The sequence below is a fragment of the Amphibalanus amphitrite genome, unplaced genomic scaffold (genome assembly GCF_019059575.1).
Source record: "Amphibalanus amphitrite isolate SeventyFive unplaced genomic scaffold, NRLGWU_Aamphi_draft 000196F_arrow, whole genome shotgun sequence".
Classification (NCBI taxonomy): Eukaryota; Metazoa; Arthropoda; class Thecostraca; order Balanomorpha; family Balanidae; genus Amphibalanus; species Amphibalanus amphitrite.
Genome location: NW_024881691.1, coordinates 129,120 through 148,196, shown reverse-complemented (window position 1 = coordinate 148,196; position 19,077 = coordinate 129,120). Strand labels below are relative to the sequence as shown.

The following is a 19,077-nucleotide window of genomic DNA, read 5'->3' as shown; positions in this document are numbered from 1 at the left end:
TTGATTGTTATTATAGAGACAAAGTTCAGAACTTGGCAGGGCAATGTCAGCTTTTATGCCAGTTGTAAGTACTCCGTCTCTGAAACGGTCTGTCAGTGTTCCGGCTCTGGATCAGTCTGTCTCTGTCCCTGTCCCTCCCAGAATCAGTCCGTCTCTGGCTCTCTGTCCCTGTCAACCCCTCAGTCAGGCCCGTCTCTGCCCACTGTCCCGTCTCTGAGCTGGGTGTGCGCTGCAGTGTCAGGTTTTGCTGCTGACCTCAGTAATGGCACCTCCCGCTGCGCGCCGGTAATTTGGTGTGTCAGAGCCCTTATATGTGCCGCCAGATGTTGCTGCTGACCTCGGTAATGGCTCCCCCGCCGCAGGACAAGTCGTGTGTCAGAACCCCTCCCTGACCCCTACATGTGCCGTCAGGTGTTGCTACTGGCCTCAATACTGGCACCCCCTGCCGCCGGGCAGGCCATGATGGCTCTGGCGCTGGCCAGCAGAGCCGCGCTCGCCGGAATGCTCTACTCGTCTATGATGGGAAGGCCGTCGTTCATCGGCGGCGGAAAGGGAAAGTAAGTCAACGATAATATCAATTATCAGCGACTGACTAACATACCACGTTATAACATTTGCACGCCTTTTTAGATGTGTATGAATTAGTGCTGACGCAAATTGAAAAGCTAGAATCTTGCGTTCTTTCCTTGCATTCAGCTATCGTCTAAAAAGTTTTTAACGGTGGCATAATTTATGTACAGGTAAATTAAATATGTTCGGAGTGTCATTGGTAACCCTGTTTCTTCACTCTGCAGAGGCCACAAAGGTCATAAAGGTGAGGTTCTCCAGCAGGACATACCGCGTGCCGAGCCCGCTACTCAGATCCTCCGCTTCAAAAAGTACAAGTTCAAGAAGCCGAAGCCGATAGTGATCCGGCACCATCTCTGGCCGCGTCCCGAGGAGTACCACGAGTACGGGGAGGACATGTACTCCCACCACAAGGAGGACTACGGAATGTCCGGCCACCTGGACTCGGGGGATGACCATGGTTACGGGCACGCAGCCGAGTACGGCTTCCCCAACAAGGACATCGAGGAGAACAAACACAAGTACTCGTACGGACAATACGGAGTGTTTAGGTCTTTGGAGGAGAGCATCAAAGCTTCCAGTCCACTGAACAAGAATAAATACCAGTTTCCGGAAATCCTGGGACATCATAAGAAGGGTCACAAGCACGGATACAAGGGCGGCCCGCCGCCGGGCCCCCCGGGAGCGCTCGTCGTCCGGCCGCCGCCGGCGCCGGCTCCCGGTCCGGTGACGGTGACCGTGGTCCGACCCCGGCCGACAGTCACCGTGGTGGGGCCGCGGCCGCCGACAGTCACCGTGCGGCCGCCCACCGTCACTGTGCGGCCTCCGGCGCCGCCGCCCACCGTCACCGTCCGGCCGACAGTCACCGTCCGGCCGACAGTCACCGTCCGACCGCCCATCGTCACCGTCACCGCCACCCTGCCGGGACCGGCCCCGCCGCCGGGCCCGCCGCCGGGCGTGGTGACACCGCTGCCCCGGCCGCCACCGGTCCGTCCCCCGGCGCCGCCCACCAGCCGTCCTCCGGTACCCGGCCCCGCCCCACCGACCCCCCGACCCACGGTCCCTGGACCCGCACCGCCCACGCCCCGCCCCCCGGTCCCTGCCCCGGTCCCACCGACCGTGGCGCCGCCGGTGCCCCGTCCCCCAGTGGTCCGCCCTCCGGCGCCACCTCCGTTGGGCACGGCGCGGCAGGTGACCTTCCCGGTGACCACCCGGCTCTCGGACCCGGTGCAGGTGACCGGTCGGACGCCGGACTCGGACTCCGGAGCGGTCCCCGCGGACGAGGAGGAGGTGGAGGAGGCGCGGCGACCGGTGCCGCTGGGTGCGCCGCTCGTCTCTCTGGCCGAGTACACCTCGCAGGCCGAGCTGGACGGACCGCTGGAGGGCGGCGGGCTGCGGCTGGAGCGCGACCCGGTGACGGGCCGCGCGCCGGGCCTGCAGCTGTTCCCGGGCACCGAGCCGCCGCAGGTGTACTCCCGACTGGAGGAGCGCCGCCGAGCCGACCACGCCCACACCGTAGTCTACGTCCACTCGGGGGAGGGCCAGGACTGGTCCCCGGCGGGGGAGCAGCCGTGGTCCCCGGCGGGGGAGCAGCGGTGGTCCCCCGCGGGGGAGGAGGAGCAGAGCTGGGCCCCCGCGGAACAGGAACAGAGATGGTCTCAGGCAGATGGTGAGCCGGTCATAGCTCGCTCGCTGACGGCGCGGCAAACCTCAGAGCGCCGGTCAGAGTGGCAATACCGGACGGAGGAGTCGGAGCCTCAGCACACAGAGTACCAGACAGACGAGACACAGCCTCAGCACACAGAGTACCAGACAGACGAGACACAGCCTCAGCACACAGAGTACCAGACAGACGAGACACAGCCTCAGCACACAGAGTACCAGACAGACGAGACACAGCCTCAGCACACAGAGTACCAGACAGACGAGACACAGCCTCAGCACACAGAGTACCAGACAGACGAGACACAGCCTCAGCACACAGAGTACCAGACAGACGAGACACAGCCTCAGCACACAGAGTACCAGACAGACGAGACACAGCCTCAGTACACCGAGTACCGTCCTGAAGAGACGCAGTCTCAGTACACCGAGTACCGTCCTGAAGAGACGCAGCCTCAGTACCGCGATTACCGTCCTGAAGAGACGCAGCCTCAGTACACCGAGTACCGTCCTGAAGAGACGCAGTCTCAGTACGCAGAGTACCAGACGGAGAGGCAGCAGCGCGCGTTGTACCGGGCAGAAGACGGCACGGTGTACGTCTTCTCGTCAGACGACAGCGCGGAAAATCAGAAGGAAAAACAAGAGGAGGATCGAGAGGAGACGGAGCGGGAGAGACCTGCCGAGTACGAGCAGCGGTACCAGGTGGTGCGGCAGCGGGTACCCGCAGAGGACCGACAGGAGTACCAGGTGGTACAGCAGCAGGCGAGCGCAGAGTACCAGCATGAGGTGCAGCAGCCAGCACCCAGCCAGTACCAGGTGGTGCAGCAGCCAGCAACCAGTCAGTACCAGGTGGTGCAGCAGCCAGCAACCAGTCAGTACCGTGCGGTGCAGCAGCCAGTAGCCGGCTAGTACCAGGTGGTGCAGCAGCAAACGCAGCAGCAGCAGACACCTCCCCAGTACCGGCAGTACCTGGTCCGGGACCGGGCGTCCGGCCAGTACCAACTGCAGTACCAGCAGCCGCAGGGACCGGTACCTGCCCAGTACCAGCCGCAGTACCGCACGGTACAGCCGGCGGCCCAGTACCAGCCGGTCCAGTACGTCACAGTACAGGCCAGGTCTATACAAAAGTAAATTAACAATCTGCCGGGGAAACGGCAGCCGTGAGCAGGTGCGAACCGATGCTCGGCATGTGCTGCATTATCCTCTATGAATCGTTCATTGTTTTTATTATGTATGTTACCTAGTGTGCTGTAACACGTGAGGGTTGAGCTGTTATCTGTAATGCAAGTAATGTTAAATTATTTTAGATAATAAAAAGTGTTTGAATGTCTGTCTGGTTTCATGTGAAGCTAGCATCTCATTGCAGTATCTATTTATAGACATCGATGTGTTCGAGCTCGCGGAAATGCTGGCAGCTACTCTGGAAATGCTAGCTGAGGGTGCTGACTGCTGAGGTTAGGTAAATAACTGCACCGTATCAACATCGAACATCAACTTTTAACATTACCTTCCTTTCTGATACATATCCTTAGTATTGGATACCTCGAAATAATTTATTAAAAAAAAACTTAACAGCTATAGGCTATAGCTGGGCTACCGCTTTAGTTGATCGACAGGCGCCGGCGCTTCAGTGTCGACAATTTCGTCACTAGATGGCAGGAGCGGCGGCGCCTGAGTCTATGCTGTACCGCATGACCCGTGGACGGGGAATGCGTCCGCTGCAGCCGCGCCGCGCTAAGGCATAAACGATCAACCGACGTGGTGAAGGAGCTGCTGAAATAAAATGCCTGATAATATATATTTGAGGTCTCAATACAGGGATGCTTACAACAAGCAGGGTATTAGATGGGTGCGAGTAATAAGCAAAGCTGGAGCGGCCGAGCGACCTACGAAGTAACGCGCCAGCCTTGAGGGAAGAGGAGGCGTGCCCCACGACGGATTTCTCGCGATCGCTCGGAACGGATTAGGGATAAGGAGCTGAAAGTTAGCATACCTACTTGACTTCAGATAAAAGGCCAGATCTTGTGACATTAACCACATCAGGTCCGCTCACTGACCTGGCTATGACTTCATAAGCGATCCTCTGCACGGTTCAAAAATGCTGCAACTTGCAACTCGTAAGCTCTCAGTGGGTACCGTGACAAGGAAATATTTCGCAGGGAACTGGAGGTTGTACAAATAATTAAGCTCCAGAACACTCACGATTTAGGTCACCGACTCTGGAACCCGAAAATTCGATACCTACCAGTTGTTGCGTATGCGTACGGCGCACGCTTCCTTCTGTCGCAAAGCTCTAGCTCAATCATGGAGCGAAACGGAACGGCTCGGAGGAATGCACCCCCCCCCCCTCCGCCCCCTCGGGCCTGTATGTACAGCCCACCGCTAAAGTAATGTAGGGTTTTACCAATCTCAACGGTTGGCTTTGACTGGCGATTGTTTAATGCGGAGTGATCGAAAAGAAGATGTAAATAGCTAAAGTTGCAGAGCCAAGGGTGACGATACATATAAGCTACATTCAAAGTTTCATTGTAGTCTGGCTAATCGTTCCTAAGCTTCAGAAGCAGAACATACCCATGACTGAAACCCCACATTACTTCTGCTGTGGACTGTACAAGTCAGCCTATGCAGAAAAACGATATAGGGATTCGCTATCATGAAAAGAAACTGCCATGGGTATCACGAAACGACTAGGGATCGCCCAGCCAGCAAAATTGGCCTATGGGCCGTAACTAGTTGGTTTTACTCTGGTTATGCTTTATTCTGGTTAGGTCCGGCACTTATCTCCGGTCGAAGTACGTACATACGGGCAAGGTCTGAAGCTCTACTGGAGCTGACACGATCCCAGAGCTCGCCCACACCACAGCCAATTATGCCGCATCAGCCGTGCCGTGCCTCAACCATACTTCAGCCGCAGTAAGCCAGAGCAGCTAAGAGACAGCCGCGTAGCAACGCCGCGGTAGGGAGCCGGACTTGACGGTCCGAAACCATGCGAACTCCGGAGCGCTACGGCAAAGACTGGCTAGCCGGAAAAGAGTCTTGTCGACCCAACCAGTGGCGGATCCAGGGGGGAGGCAAAATGGGCATTTGCCCCCCCCCCCAAACGGCATAATTTTAACATAGGTAACGCCTATGGACGATGCATGGAAAGAATCGATAAATTTTATGATTTCCCCCCCCCCCCCCCCAAAAAAAACTCTGAGCTGGATCCGCCTCTGGACCCAACCCCCTTGTTCCGACGGCGTTGGCCGTTTACAGCAGCCTAAATCTGACAGATCTGACATGTCGGATTTCGCGGGGCACTACGGACATGAGCCAAACCATATTGATATTGCTGGCTGGGCAAAATGCTATTTCTTTCATTGGCTAACTTTAGTGTACAGTTAAACACGGGGTGAATTGCGATGAACCTGACAGGTACCTATCATGGTTTCTTTGGACAGACAAATTACCCAGGCAGAAACAAAGCACTAAAAGGTGGTACTCACCAGCGCAGAGCGCGGCCGGCCGCTGACCGCCGTCCTGCGTGCATGGCCTCCCCGGTCCGGTCTTGGTCCGTGGTGCGACTGCGGAGTCACGTGGTACAGTCTGGGCCGCCAAACACCAGCCAGTGGAAGGAGCTCTGCCTATCACAGCCAGCACTGCACTATTCTGCCAACGACCGACCCCGGGACGGACCACGCGCACTGAAACCGAGCGGCTGACGCGGGATGCCAAGTTCAAGGTCACTGCCCCCAGCATGCCGCGACGTGCACCGCGCACTGAACTTGAAACCGGCGCCGCTAAAATGAGTGACGCTTTGAAATAAATACTGTTCCATTATCGATATCACCTCCTTTCTAAAACGCACATTTCACTGACGTCACTCTTTTCATGCACGAAACACAACCGACACACTCACGCCCAAGGCTATAGAACTCCTCACGCCACTCAATTTACCGTAAACAAACCACCTGCGTCGAGCGGTCACGCAGAATACGGCTCATCCGGTGAGTCATCCCCAGAATTAAATGTTGATATCCACCGCAACGATGGTTTAGGTATGTTAAAAATAAGCACATTAATGCAAGGCCCTATATCATTAATGCTTTGACTACATTTAATTTGCATTTTTAACTTGGCGATTTGATTGTCAAAGGCGAACCGGCAAATGAAATTCGTCAGCATGCATTGATAAAGGAGCGTTAAATTATTGTACGTCCAAAGGCCCCAGCAATGGAAGTCAGGCGCGACAAGCGAAAAGTTCCGTGGCAAGAGTGTTACGCGCAGCTCTCGTTTTTTTTTTTCTTTTTGCCGTCAGCTTCCATTACCGACGTGATTTGCCCTGACTGGAGCTAAAGCGATAACGGACAGCTCGGTCCCGGCTCAGCTCGGAAGGTTGACTCTCGACTGATACAATCAGCTTTTTGGTCGGCACCGACTCAGCACACACTGCACAGCGCCGGGTAAATACATCCTCTTGTATTAACGCATGGACATCACAACAGAACAGCAAGCCTATGAGTTTTGGGGGCGCCGCACTTCGCAGACGCCGGAAACACAAACCAGCAGCGAGAGTCGTATCTTTATTTCAGAAAGATTGCCAAGTACTTATACGGACTGAAGTTTAGCCAATCGGAGAATGGGTCAAGGCAACATAACACACACGTGTTTGCGGCGGCCCGGGCGCGCCTGGCGGCCCGTACCACCCGGCCGGCCGCCGCCCCCTCTGTGGACTAGCTGGCGCACATGTACCGTCCGGTGACTCTCGCCCTCTCTCCGCTCTCTGGCCTCCTTCCCCGCGCACATATACTCTTCTGAGGTCGGTCCGTTCGCTCCCGTGGCGGCGGCCGGCCCCGCTCAGCCCCTCGCCTTCTCTCTCGTGTCTCGCCCGGTCTCCTTTGCAGTCGCTGCCCGCGGCCGGCACTCCCGGCCACACCGTCCGCCGCGCCAGTAACAAACCTTCATCGTCGGAAACACGCTCAGATGCCGTGAGAACAGCGCACAGCAGGCACGCGGCTTATCAAAAACCTACAGAGGACCACAGGCCCAAGTGCGCTCAATAAAAACCCATACCTGTGTGGGGTGTTTCCACAGCATAATTTCCACCTGTTCCCGAGATTTGCACTGCCCTGTCGCCATGCGCCGCCTCCCCGATCCGGTTCACGCCGCCCCTGGAGCGCGCAGCGGCGCGTTGAGCCCTATCCGCAGCACGGCGACCCGCTCTCAGGTCGGAGCTGGGCAGCCGCTGGCCCGGGCCGGTCCCTGCCGAGGGCAGGGCGCCGGCCGCGGCGCGCCGCCCCCGCTCCGGACCGGCGAGCACCCGTCAGTACCGCACCAGCATAAACCGGGAGAAACAGACCTTCCTTTGGTGCTCAGTGGGCCACGCTCGCGGCCGGCGGGTCCGGCCCGTCCGGACGGTCCGGACGGCCGGCGGCGCCCGGTCAGGGGTCACACGCCGCCACCCGGGCCGACCCGGCCGACCCACCCCGAGGCACTGGGACCGGGGCCGACCGGCCGCGGGCAGCCCGCCCCTGCCCCTCCGTCAGTCGGCGCGGGCCACGGGCCGCCCGGCACCGCCCCGGTCGACACTTGCATCACAGATTTGGGCCCGAGGCGGCCGGCGCCGGCGCCGCGGCCCCGCCAGCCGGCCGGCCGCGGGCGCCGCGCCGGGCCGTCGCTCGGGTCAGATATCGGTCAGAGGTCCGTCTGCAAAGAGAGAAAGGACGAGGGGCGATGGTTAGCATCTGACATAATATCTAACGAACGGTGAGCTTATGCGTAATGCAGGGCTGAAGAACGGTAACACAATTGGTACGCCTACCATTATAAAAACCGCAGAAAAAACACGACAGCGTAAGATAATACGTAGGACATAAAGGTACAAGCACGCCTATCAGTTCACGGGCAGACGAAGGCGACCGCCCTTGGTATGCCAACGAACGACAGCTGATATTGACAGGTGGCGCCAGCGAGCCGGAGACGTCACCGAGAGCGGCCACACGGATCGCATATTAACACAGCCGCCGACACGGGAAATCCGGCAACAGCTGGTACAGTCAGCTACTGACTGGGTCAGCAGTTGTGGCATCGCTACGTCACCTCACGGCTGCCTCATGATCGCAGCTAAACTGCTGGCCGGCCCCCTGTCCCTGGCCCGCCCTCACACCCTCCCGGTACTCACTGGTGTGGCGGCGGCGGCGGCGGCCGGGCGTCACAGGGTGTCCTGCAGTGACTCCCCAGTCCCTGACCTGACCTGCCCTCCCGGTTCCCGCGGGTACTCACTGGTGTGGCGGCGGCGGCGGTCGGGCGTCACAGGGCCGGGTTGAAGCCCGGCGGCGGAGTGGAGGTCCAGAGGGCCGGCGCGGCACGCTGCGGCGGCCCCGCCGGCGGGTACATGGGACCCGTCTCGGTGAGCTGCTCCAGCGAGCGGAGCCAGTGCGGCGGCGAGTCGGAGCGCGCCGGCGCCGCCAGCTGGCCAGACGACACGATCGCCGGGTCCATGGCCGTCCAGTCGGAGCCGGAGCCGCCGCTCCAGCCTGACGGCGGAGTGACGACACCGTCAGAGGGACGCGGGCAGTGGGGGGATAGTCAACGACACCACACTGCGTGACTGGCCGCAGTCAGTCCAGCTAATTCACATCACTAAGCTACACTCTGAACACGGCTCCGAACCCTTCACGCTCCCCCAGAAACATGTCATCTGTCGTCAAATGGGCACACTGGCCGGGATGGCGCCACGGTAGCTATCGTCGGAACACTAAAGCAGCAACCCATACCGACATCCCGGGTGCGGCATGTAGCGCCGGCATCACCACACGCCTCTCCGACAGGGCCTGTCTGCTCCGCGGCCGATCGTCACGTACCTTGCGAGGTGGTCGGTTTGGGCGGCTGGGCCATGAAGCGGGCCAGCGGCGGCGCCGGGCCGTGGTGGGCCGGGTGGCGAGCCCCGGAGCCCGGCTGGCCAGGCGGAAACCGGCCCACGCCGGCCGCCGCCGGCGGCGCGCCGCTGCTGAACGATATGTTGATGTTGGGAAAGTGCTTCTTGAGGCCCTGCCAGTCCTTGAGGCTGTCGTGGCGGGGCGGCTGCGGCTGCTGCTGCGGCTGGCTCTGGCCGCCCACCAGCATCATGCTGGAGAGATCCGAGAAGAGGCTGTCGTGCGGCGAGAGGGCGCGCGGTCGTCCCGGCGGCGGCGGTCGGCTCAGACCGTTCAGACCGTTCAGACCACCGCCGTTTAGGAACGGCAGCATCTTGCTGCCACACAGATCTGGAACGGCGCGGCGGCACCGGTCAGTGGTAGTGGTCAGCAGTCGCCACACAGGAAACACACAAACAGAACAGACACCGTGCGAGACTCGTCGAGCGGGATCCCACGGATCGACATCACACAGTAGAAAGATCGACATTGATATTCATTTCATCGCAAAGATGAAATGAAAAGAAATATAGAGCTGTCGGAAGCCGGACGAAGACCTACATCTCGCAGAACTGGAATTTATCAGCTGCAATTCGTTTCACTCAGATCCTCAAAATATAGGAATATAAAAATAAGAAAGTAATGGATTCAATAAAGGATACTCTGCAGATCGATAGGATTGCCACTAGATCAGACAGCTGCACAGAGCAGACGGCGCAGAGCTGAGAGCCGACGGCGGCTGCGCCTCGCGTCAGTGTCGCCGTGTTTGTAAACACTCGGCGAGGAGGCAGCGGCTTCCGAGTATTGTAAACACCCGGGCCCGGCTCGACTATATGCCGCTGACGCAAGGAACACAAACGGCATCGGGAGCCACCACACACAATACAAACAACGTCTCACAGACTGACATCCTCAACCAAGCACGGGAACGGCTTCCCTGGTGAGGACACTAATTAAACCATGCTGCGACCCTGAGGTCATTATATACATTACATACATTACACTCAGGGACCAGTTTAGGTCACAAGTAAATGCACTCACAAGTAAATGACTTCAACGTTACTAACACATAAATAAACTGCAAATAAAAAAGAAATGTCGAGCAGCCTGGGTTTTCCTTCCCACGCTGCCCCATTTAATTGGTTAGGGAAGTCTATCAAGTGCCACAGCCACTGAAACGGGTGACCGCTTCTTAGACAAGACTGCGTGGTCACATTTACCAGTATTTTATCGGGGCCAGATTTGAGCCCGCCGTGCAGACAGCGCGGCGACTGAGGCAGTCGCAGAGCGCGCCATGAGTTCTCACCTGGCGCCGGCTGCTGTGCCGGGTGGCCCAGCGGACCCAGACCCAGGCCGCTGGGGCCGCTGAAGCCCGGAGGCGGCAGACGCGCGCGCGCCGCCGCCGCCGCATTAAAGCTAGAGAGTCCCGGCGCGGGCGGCGGCGCGCCGGTGCCGAGCCGCAGCGCGTGCTGCCGCTGCGCCGCCTGGCGCGCCTGCTGCTCGCGCTCGCGCTCCAGCAGCGCGCTCAGACCCTTCTCCGTCTCCTCGAACGGGTCGAAGTCGAGGTCGTCGGCGCCGCCGTCCAGCGGCTGGTCGTCTTGTTCGGGCGGCGGCGTGGGCTGGCTGAGCAGCGCGGCCGCCAGCGAGTCGCCGCGGCCCGGCACCAGCCACTCGGCAGAGCCGGCGCTCGAGGCGGGCGTCGACGCCGGCGTCGGGTGCGACAGGCCCGGCGGCGGCGTCAGCGTGGCGATCGCTGGCGTCGGCGCCGGCGAGGGCACCGCCGTCACCGACTGCGCCGGCGCTGGGGCGGGGGACGGAGCGGGAGCGGGAGCGGGGGCGGGGGACGGGGCGGGCGAGGGCGCCACAGCCGCCGCCGGAGGAGGCGATGGCGAGGCTGACCGCTGTTCACTGGGCTCCGGCTCGGGCTGCCGCTCCGGGTCCGGCTGCGGCTCCGGAGCGGCGGCCGCCGGCGGGGTCGGCGCCGGAGGGGGAGGCGTGGCCGCCGGCTGGGCGGCCGGCTCGGGCGGAGGGGTGGCCGCCGACGCCGCCGGCTGGGAGAGCGGCGTGGACCTGCTGCTGTCCGTCTGCCGCTCCCGCGAGCCCGTGCTGTTCTCGTCGTCCGACTGAGCGTTCACTAGAGTCCCGGCGGCGCCGCTGCCGGTCGCGCCCGACACCGCACCCGCTGTCCGCGCCGGCGCCGCCGACGTCGCCGCCGCCGCGGTCTCGGCGTTCCGTTTCCGACTCTTCCTGCCGCGCGACTTTTTGGTCTGCTGCAGCAGCGGCCAGTTGCCGTTGGCACCGGCCGAGCCGCCGCCGCCGCCGCCGCCGGCCGAGCTGCCGTCCGGGGGGCTGTTTTCGGCGCTGCCGAGCCGCTGTGAGCCGGACGGTATCGGTACCGAGCCCGACTCCGACTGGGACGGATTGCCTCGCCTGAAACGCAGAGAGCCGAGACGGCAGTGAGCGGCGCACATAGAGAGACCACAACGCTCTACCGTGACTTCGGTGTCCGAAATAGAAACAAATATGGACGTCATGTCACAGTCCGAATATACTAGTATTTTGGTTGACAACAGCGTGTTAAATGTATGTCGAAACGTATGTCACGCCTCGCGGCCGATATACCTAATACGATAAGCTGCCCCATCCCATCGTGGAACATATTGGTATCTGGTTCACCATCACCGCCCACCGTGTGACCTTGCATTGGATACGGAGGGCGGAACGGTCGATATTTACCAGGCGCGGGTGGTACACTCGGGGGCAGATTGATGTTCCACCACTCCCTACCCATCGGGCTCCCATGGCTCAGCACTGGCCGCTGCCAGTGTTGCCTGCTCTCAGCACTGGTCAGCACTGCCTGCCAGTGCCAGTGCTGCCAGTGTTGCCTGCCCCCAGTACTGCTCAGCACTGCCTGCCAGTGCCAGTGCTGCCAGTGTTGCCTGCTCTCAGCACTGGTCAGCACTGCCTGCCAGTGCCAGTGCTGCCAGTGCTGCCACTGGCCATGGCCTGGGAGCCATGGGAGCCCGATGGGTAGGGAGTGGTGGAACATCAATCTGCCCCCAAGTGTACACTGTACATACATGCGGTGATTAGCCAAACCTATAGTAAAGTTATCTTGGGCCAAACCTACTGCTCACGATCCTAATGTACCGACCGTTCACAAAGGCATACTTGTCGAAAACGGCGGCTTGTCATCAGTTAGTCCATCTAATCTAATGATGATTCACAAATAGTCGGAGTGAAAATCAGCAAGGAAGTGGCAAAGAACAGGTTGCGTACACCTGTGCAATGTCACGCAATCAGCTGTTATATCTTATCTTACAACTACCGGCCCGGTGCCGGCATTACTGCAGCCCCTTAGTTCACGTGCAGGGATCAACTGCAGTAACAAAGGGAACCCCTCTACCCCAGCAGCTCGCGAATCAGCCGCCGGCCGTGACCGCACTCCCAGCGCCCACTCAGACCGAGAGGACGGTGACGGGTCGGTGCGGCTGAACGGGTGTATATACGGCTCAGAAAAGGTCAGCGGACATGCATGGTACCGCGGGCCAACCGTGTGCGTCAAGTGTTCTCAGAGTACGGTTACGACCGACGCAATTAGGGTAATGCTCTGAGCGGGCGAGACTTGCGCGAACTGGTCCATCAGGCAACACTGGGCACCGACGAAACAGTTGAGCTTAAACGTAGGACCATTTACTTCGTCTTTCAATTGGAACCCTGGTCGATTAGCTGGGTCAACAAACAAATATCGACTTGGAACGACGCATGAAGAAGACGGTACGCACCTGTCTTTTACCCGGTTGATTTGGTTTTGCGACTGCTGGAAAAGCTGGTCATGCAGCTTTTTCTCGTATTCTTGGTGTTTGCCTTGCTGCATCGCCTCTTTGGTGAAGCTCGCAGCCTCATCCCCTGGAAGTGCACAGAGTTTAGCGTGAGCGCACGATAAGCCGCTCCATTTCACAACTGCACCATAAACTATAGGCATATCGGCATCATTTCGAACCACTCCAATAATGGAAAACAGTACGGGTCAGGTACGTGCCCTAAAAACAGCTCAGATCAACAGCAGTAATGTATGGCAGCTCGAACAGCTACACAGAATGCAATCATCGAGTGAAATAGGGCAGCGTGTTCAAACAAAGCTAGAGCGATGGTATGCCGCCCGTGTGGCTATTTAAATACGAGCCCCGAAATGTGTGGCACAAACTCTCACTTCAATAATCCCGCTCGTGCGTCACCGTGTGCCACCGACCCGTCTCCGTGCGGACGGTCGAACCCGCACCGCCCCAGCAGCTGCTCTCACTACCGTCACCGTCCGCAGAAAACTTCCACTATCCACCAGACCACGAACCCAGACTATGTCCACAGAGCAGCGTCCACAGAGCGGCGCTCACAGACTTCCCTCCACAGACCACCGGTTGCAACACATCATCCGAACTCACCTGGCTCATGCAGGTACATGCAGTCGGTCTTTGGACACGGCTGGTTCTTCATGAAGTGTGAGCAGTACTTGGTGGTGCCCAGCGAGGCCTTGAGCGTGCGGTTCTCTATGGTGACGTTGTTGACGGCCGCTATAGCCCGCAGCGCGTCGTCCGATCGGTAGTAGGTCACGTACGCACTGGCGCTGGGGCCCTGCGGTACGTGCCGATACTGCCAGAGACGTCAGGCCAGGTCAGGTCATGGTCAGGTCAGGTCATGGTCAGGTCAGGTCATTGTCAGGTCAGAGAGGCATGGTCATGGTCAGGTCCATGACTGTTCTTGTGCACATCTCAAACAAAACGAACGTCATTTAAGATTCATAAAAACGCAAAATATCGAGAATTACAAGCACTAAATGAATTTGATGTTCAGCATGACCAATGCTTTATATTGTAAGTAGGAAGTTTGGCAGCTCATTGTTATCAAAGTTGGTCATAAAACCCAGCAAATTGCGACAGCTCTAGACGGTAACTCCAAGTGACTGGGAACCAGTTGACGGCACGTACCTGCGAGCCGACGTACTGCGTGCTGTGGTTTATCACAACTTTATGGATTTTGCCGAACTTGCCGAAATATTCGTGCCGTTTTAACACCTGGAACCCCGAGGCAGACACCAGTTAGTTCAGTACAGAGTTTAACAGAAACACAAAAGCTACTAGCTGCATGATGAAACACAAGATAACGATGACGTCACGAATGCCTTTGTTGGGAAGTGTCTGTCTGTAAGCAGCGGACTAAGCAGTGATTGAGGAGATGCGTCACATGCGAACGGCCGACTAATATCAGACGGCTATCCAGCGCTTACCGCACCTCGGTCAAGGTGACGGGCGAGGGGGTGGACCAAGGGGCCGACCGGCCTCTGGGTCAGAGAGGCACATGGGGAGGGGGACCCGGCCCACAGGTAGGGGGAGGGGAGGGGGAGCGGGAAATGACTGACCTCCGGGTCCGAGAGGCGCGGCGACAGGCCCACCACGAACACCAGGTTCTTCTGCACCACCCGCACGTTGGCCAGGTGCTTCCTGTTCTCGCTCATCTTGAGCTTCTTCTGCAGGTCCTTCTGTTTTTTCTCGGCCTTGATTTTCTGCAGCTCCTCGTTGGTCAGCGGCTTGAAGTCGGCCGGGTTCTCCGAGTAGGGTTTGCGGCAGGCGGGACACAGGCCGTTCTCGTCTGTGCGGATCCGGTGCCAGCAGAACCGGCAGATCTGCGGGCACGCGCCGACACGGCGTCAGTCGCGGGCGCTCACCAGTGACATGGTCAGAGTGTGGAGGTTGACGGTCCGACAGACGGCCCGGGACGGCAGCGCCGCAGCCGCACGGGTGAGGGACACACCCGAGGCCGCCGCAGCACGGGTGAGGGACACGCCCGAGGCCGCCACCGCCGCCCGGGTGACGGACACACCCGAGGCCGCCGCTGCCGCCCGGAAGTGGGTAAGGCCTCTGCAGTCTGCACAGCACTGAACCGAATCACGTGGACTGAGGTTGACTGAACTTGCCTTCTGCGGTTTGGTTGAAGGCAAATTGGCAGAGCTAAAATAAACAAAATGCCATCGAGGGGAGGCAAAAAAGCTTTAAATGGCATGTTTTGAATCAATCATAAGGAATTTCTCCTGGAGAGCAAATACATTTACTGTTAAAACAATTAACACTATCATATTTTCAGCCTAAATAGCTGATGGAACTAGTGATATGTGCACATCGCTGAAATAGTTTAAACAGGAGTAAAATGTATAAACGTGTTGAAATTTCTCAGGAAGGTGAGAGGTGACCATTTGGCTGTTCACTGCCTTAGACTGAGTATCAGCTGACATCTGCCAGTCTGGGACAGATGAACTGCCAGCTCAAATTGGTAGAGAGAGAGAGAGAGAGAGAGAATGGGAGAAGGGGAGGAAAGCTGGAGGGAGAGAGAAATAGAAAGGTAGGATGAGTGGGTGAAAGTGTTCATGTAAAATATGTCTACAGCACCCTCTTACAATTACTGTTATCCTGGGTAGTGGGTGCAATAAACCTATCACTTTGCTTTTTGGTTACAGGTTGAACATTCAACCCTGACCTGATACACTTCTCACCTGATATCCACAAGTGCATGGGAAAAAGCTGAGATCATCCATCTCAAACTGTTCCATACACAGAGGGCACTCTGCCTGGTCATCCATGTCATAGGCCATCTTGGAGACTTATCTTCAGCACAAAGTTCCTGCTGGCACAGAGATGGGTGATCAATCATTGGTTGCAATAACAAAAAGGACAGTATTAACCACAGCTCACATCTGATAAACAGTAAAAGCAAATTACATATTTGTGCTAAAGTGAATGCTTACAAGACATGGCATGGTTCAAATATAAAAAGGTCTGGCATGGAACTCCAAAACATTCTAACCACATTAGGTACTTTCTAGTTTCTAGCAAGTATAGACTTTTTATATATGATGCAAAGTCAAACAGGCAAACTTAGACAGTAAACTTAAACAGGTAAAGAACAGGTAAACCCTTGATTTCATTTCTAATTTAAAATGGTTTTATTGCTTCATCTAATATATAAAATGCATCCATTAACCCTATTCCTGGCGGGCTCCGCCGGGACAAGAAACTGGCGGGGGGCCGATTCGGCCCCCCCTGAGATCTCGAGAACGAAGCAAGATAGCGACAAGCGGTAAAGGGCATCGGATACGCACGGCCAAGATCTACAATTTTTACTAAGGTCATTTTCAGGTCAGGTCAGAGATGACGTCACAGGGGTCGAAAAAGTCAAAATGGCGGCGCTAGATATGGAGAGAGTTTTTCTCGAATAACTTTCGAATTAGTCAAGATAGGAACAAACTAAGGGCATCATCGTGATCCTCTCGTCAATCCGCATCGAATGATATATATGTTGACCTCGAAAGGTCAAGGTCAAAGGTTGACCTCAGGTCACGTGACCTTGAGGTCATCATGTATATCATTCGATGCGTCTTGACGAGCTGAACACAATGAGACCATCCACGCGTCTGTATCTTGTTCCTGTACGGAGTTATTGGCCAAAAACCTTTGGTGACCTTTGATGACGTCACATGACCTCACAGCTGCCCAACAGCAAAACAGACCTCAAGGTAGTGAAGGTTGATCGTATATGAAGTCATGTATGGTATATGGGGCCATTCCGACCCGTTTTAGTGGTAAAAACAGGGAGTTGATTTTTCCCCCATTGACTTATAATGGGGTGGTCGCGAAATTGACCTGACCTTAGGTCACCGATATCAAAATTCCAAGATATACAAATTGCACATACTGGTACCCTAACTAAACCCTGAAGAGAAGAAATTGATCGGTCAAAAACTCTAGCTCTGGCGTGATTGCAAACTTTTCTGAGGTAGGGTCACCAAACCGCCTCTGGTGACCTGACCTGAGGTCAGATCAACTCAAAATTTTCAGACATGTTGCGTAGAAGCCTTTTAGGAAAAGTCAGAAAATTTGAGCTTCCTAGCTCAACGCGTTTGGGAGAAATAACCAAAAAACCTCAGGGGGGGGGGGCTCCTGAGGCCCCCCCCCCCACCAGGAATAGGGTTAAAAGACATAGCAGGGCTCAAAAATGTGGCTTCAACAGGTTAGGCCAAGGGTCTGGACCAATGAGGTCGATATTTACCAACATTCAGTGAATACAATAAATTTGACTAAATAGTAAATTAAGAATCACTAGGCTTTTGACAAACAATAGATTTATGTTTGTTTGGATGTTACATCTCTGTTTGCTTCACCATTCTGATGGAAAGGTGACTTACAGCAGAAATTTACACCACAAATGTTTTACTTTATATACATACCTAACATAAATTTATTTTTTTAACTTTAATTTTGTTTAATAAAATAAAAGCATTTCATATCAAATGTCCATCTATGCATGTAGGTAAGTGGGTAATGGGTAAGTTCTTTCTATACTAGGTATCCCATTGTTAAAAAACTCAGGAGTGAGAGGGTTTGCAGATGCATAGACAACAGCCTGTCCCATAGCTCAGTTGGTAGAGCATCGGACTCCCGGTAGTGAGAGCCCGGGTTCGAGACGCTCCGGCGCTCGATATTTGAGACTCCTGACGGGGATGGTGTGCGGTTGGTGGGAGCAACCGCAGCCAGTTGAAGTCAGTTGAGTGGGACAGGCCATGTCCGGCTTTGAAGGGCACGTTAAACTTTGGCATCTAAATTCTCCTGTTACCTGGAATTGCGCGATCGGACGGTAGGCGTCGGGGTCTACGCAACAAGCTCTGCTTAGCGTGGGTTCCGGCTCTGTCAATCCGTCCATTCAAACATTCGAGCTAAATTTATAAAAAAAAACATTGGCGTTATCATACTCCAATACATGGAATATGATTGAGTCCATAAGAAATGGCATAGCTAGTAAGCCAAAAAATGAACTACAAGGTAGGGTAGGTACCTAACACCTTTATGCATATAGTGACATATGTAAGATTAACTACAAGATACAGCACAAGCTTATGACAAGGATATCAGGGCCCTTTTTCGCAGCCACTGCCAAGAGCCAGCACACTGCCAGCGAGTTGATATAATAATGGGCAATTTTGGTGCATGTTTGCCGCAATATTCAATGACGTAATCAGTAAAGAAGTAAAATTTTATGCCATTAGAAACATTTAGACATCTACTTTAACTACATACTTGATGATGTCATTCAATATTGAGGCAATCATGTGCCAGAACTGCCTAACATGACATCAGCACGCTGACGACATGCTGGCAGCAGTCGTAAAACAGGGCCCAGATGAATCATAACTTGCACAAAGGAGAATGCCTACCTAACCTACAACTAAATTGCCCTGAAATACATTTCAAGGATTGACCTTATGAAAATAAATGAAATTATAAATTCATGTCCAGGTCGAATCACAAAAATACACAAACAGGTGATTAACCTAAAGCGATTAGAAATATGCGAACAATGACGCAGAAGACAGGGGACCAAATGTTGACGAAAAACTAATACTATTTCAACAAATTACAGGTGGAAACGAAAGCAGATGATTAACGATGCTGCAAGGATTGTGAAAACGCTAGTTACATGCTAAAATGTTGGTCAAACTCGTCAAAATTCAATATTAAAATTCACTCACTTTCACCGAACCAACGTTGTTGACGTTACCTTGGAGCTGGCTCGGGGATGGACAGAAACGACTGTTTTCGTCAACTGCGCAGATGCTTTGCGCAGGTGTCCCGGATGCAAGGAACTTTTAGGAAGAATTTACATCGCTTTGCTACAAAATAGCCCTTTTTAGTAAGCATTGAGATGTGAAAGATTTGCATTATGTCTTTTTTTAGTTTTTTGGAAGCTAATGCATGCACCTGAAAAGAAAATAAATATCAAGAAAAAAGAAAGTTTCACTAAAGCAGAACTAATTTGTAAACCTCTTGGTAAAGGTCAGCTGATTCTAGAAGCATTTGTTTACAATAGAGGCATTTAAAAAATTGGAAATATTTTACAGCTTTGCTGTACA

The 19,077-nt window shown here is 55.6% G+C and overlaps 1 protein-coding gene across 3 annotated transcripts; it reads right to left on the bottom strand.

Annotated features, from left to right (window-relative positions):
• Window positions 1–6,666: 6,666 nt before the first annotated feature.
• Window positions 6,667–18,792, bottom strand: LOC122384708 (nascent polypeptide-associated complex subunit alpha, muscle-specific form-like). Of its 3 annotated transcripts, none has more exons than XM_043372373.1 (10): window positions 18,726–18,792; window positions 15,667–15,794; window positions 14,539–14,802; window positions 14,108–14,194; window positions 13,565–13,772; window positions 12,908–13,031; window positions 10,429–11,552; window positions 9,072–9,473; window positions 8,491–8,744; window positions 6,667–7,914 (listed from the first exon to the last, which is right to left on the bottom strand). In XM_043372373.1, exons 2-9 carry the CDS (start codon window positions 15,763–15,765, stop codon window positions 8,518–8,520), a joined length of 2,535 nt encoding a protein of 844 aa, XP_043228308.1. In that variant the 5' UTR covers window positions 15,766–15,794; window positions 18,726–18,792; the 3' UTR covers window positions 6,667–7,914; window positions 8,491–8,517. The 3 variants fall into 3 exon arrangements, with proteins under 3 accessions (XP_043228308.1, XP_043228306.1, XP_043228307.1); XM_043372371.1 differs by having other exon boundaries at window positions 18,697–18,740; XM_043372372.1 differs by having other exon boundaries at window positions 15,667–15,797; window positions 18,697–18,735.
• Window positions 18,793–19,077: the final 285 nt, after the last annotated feature.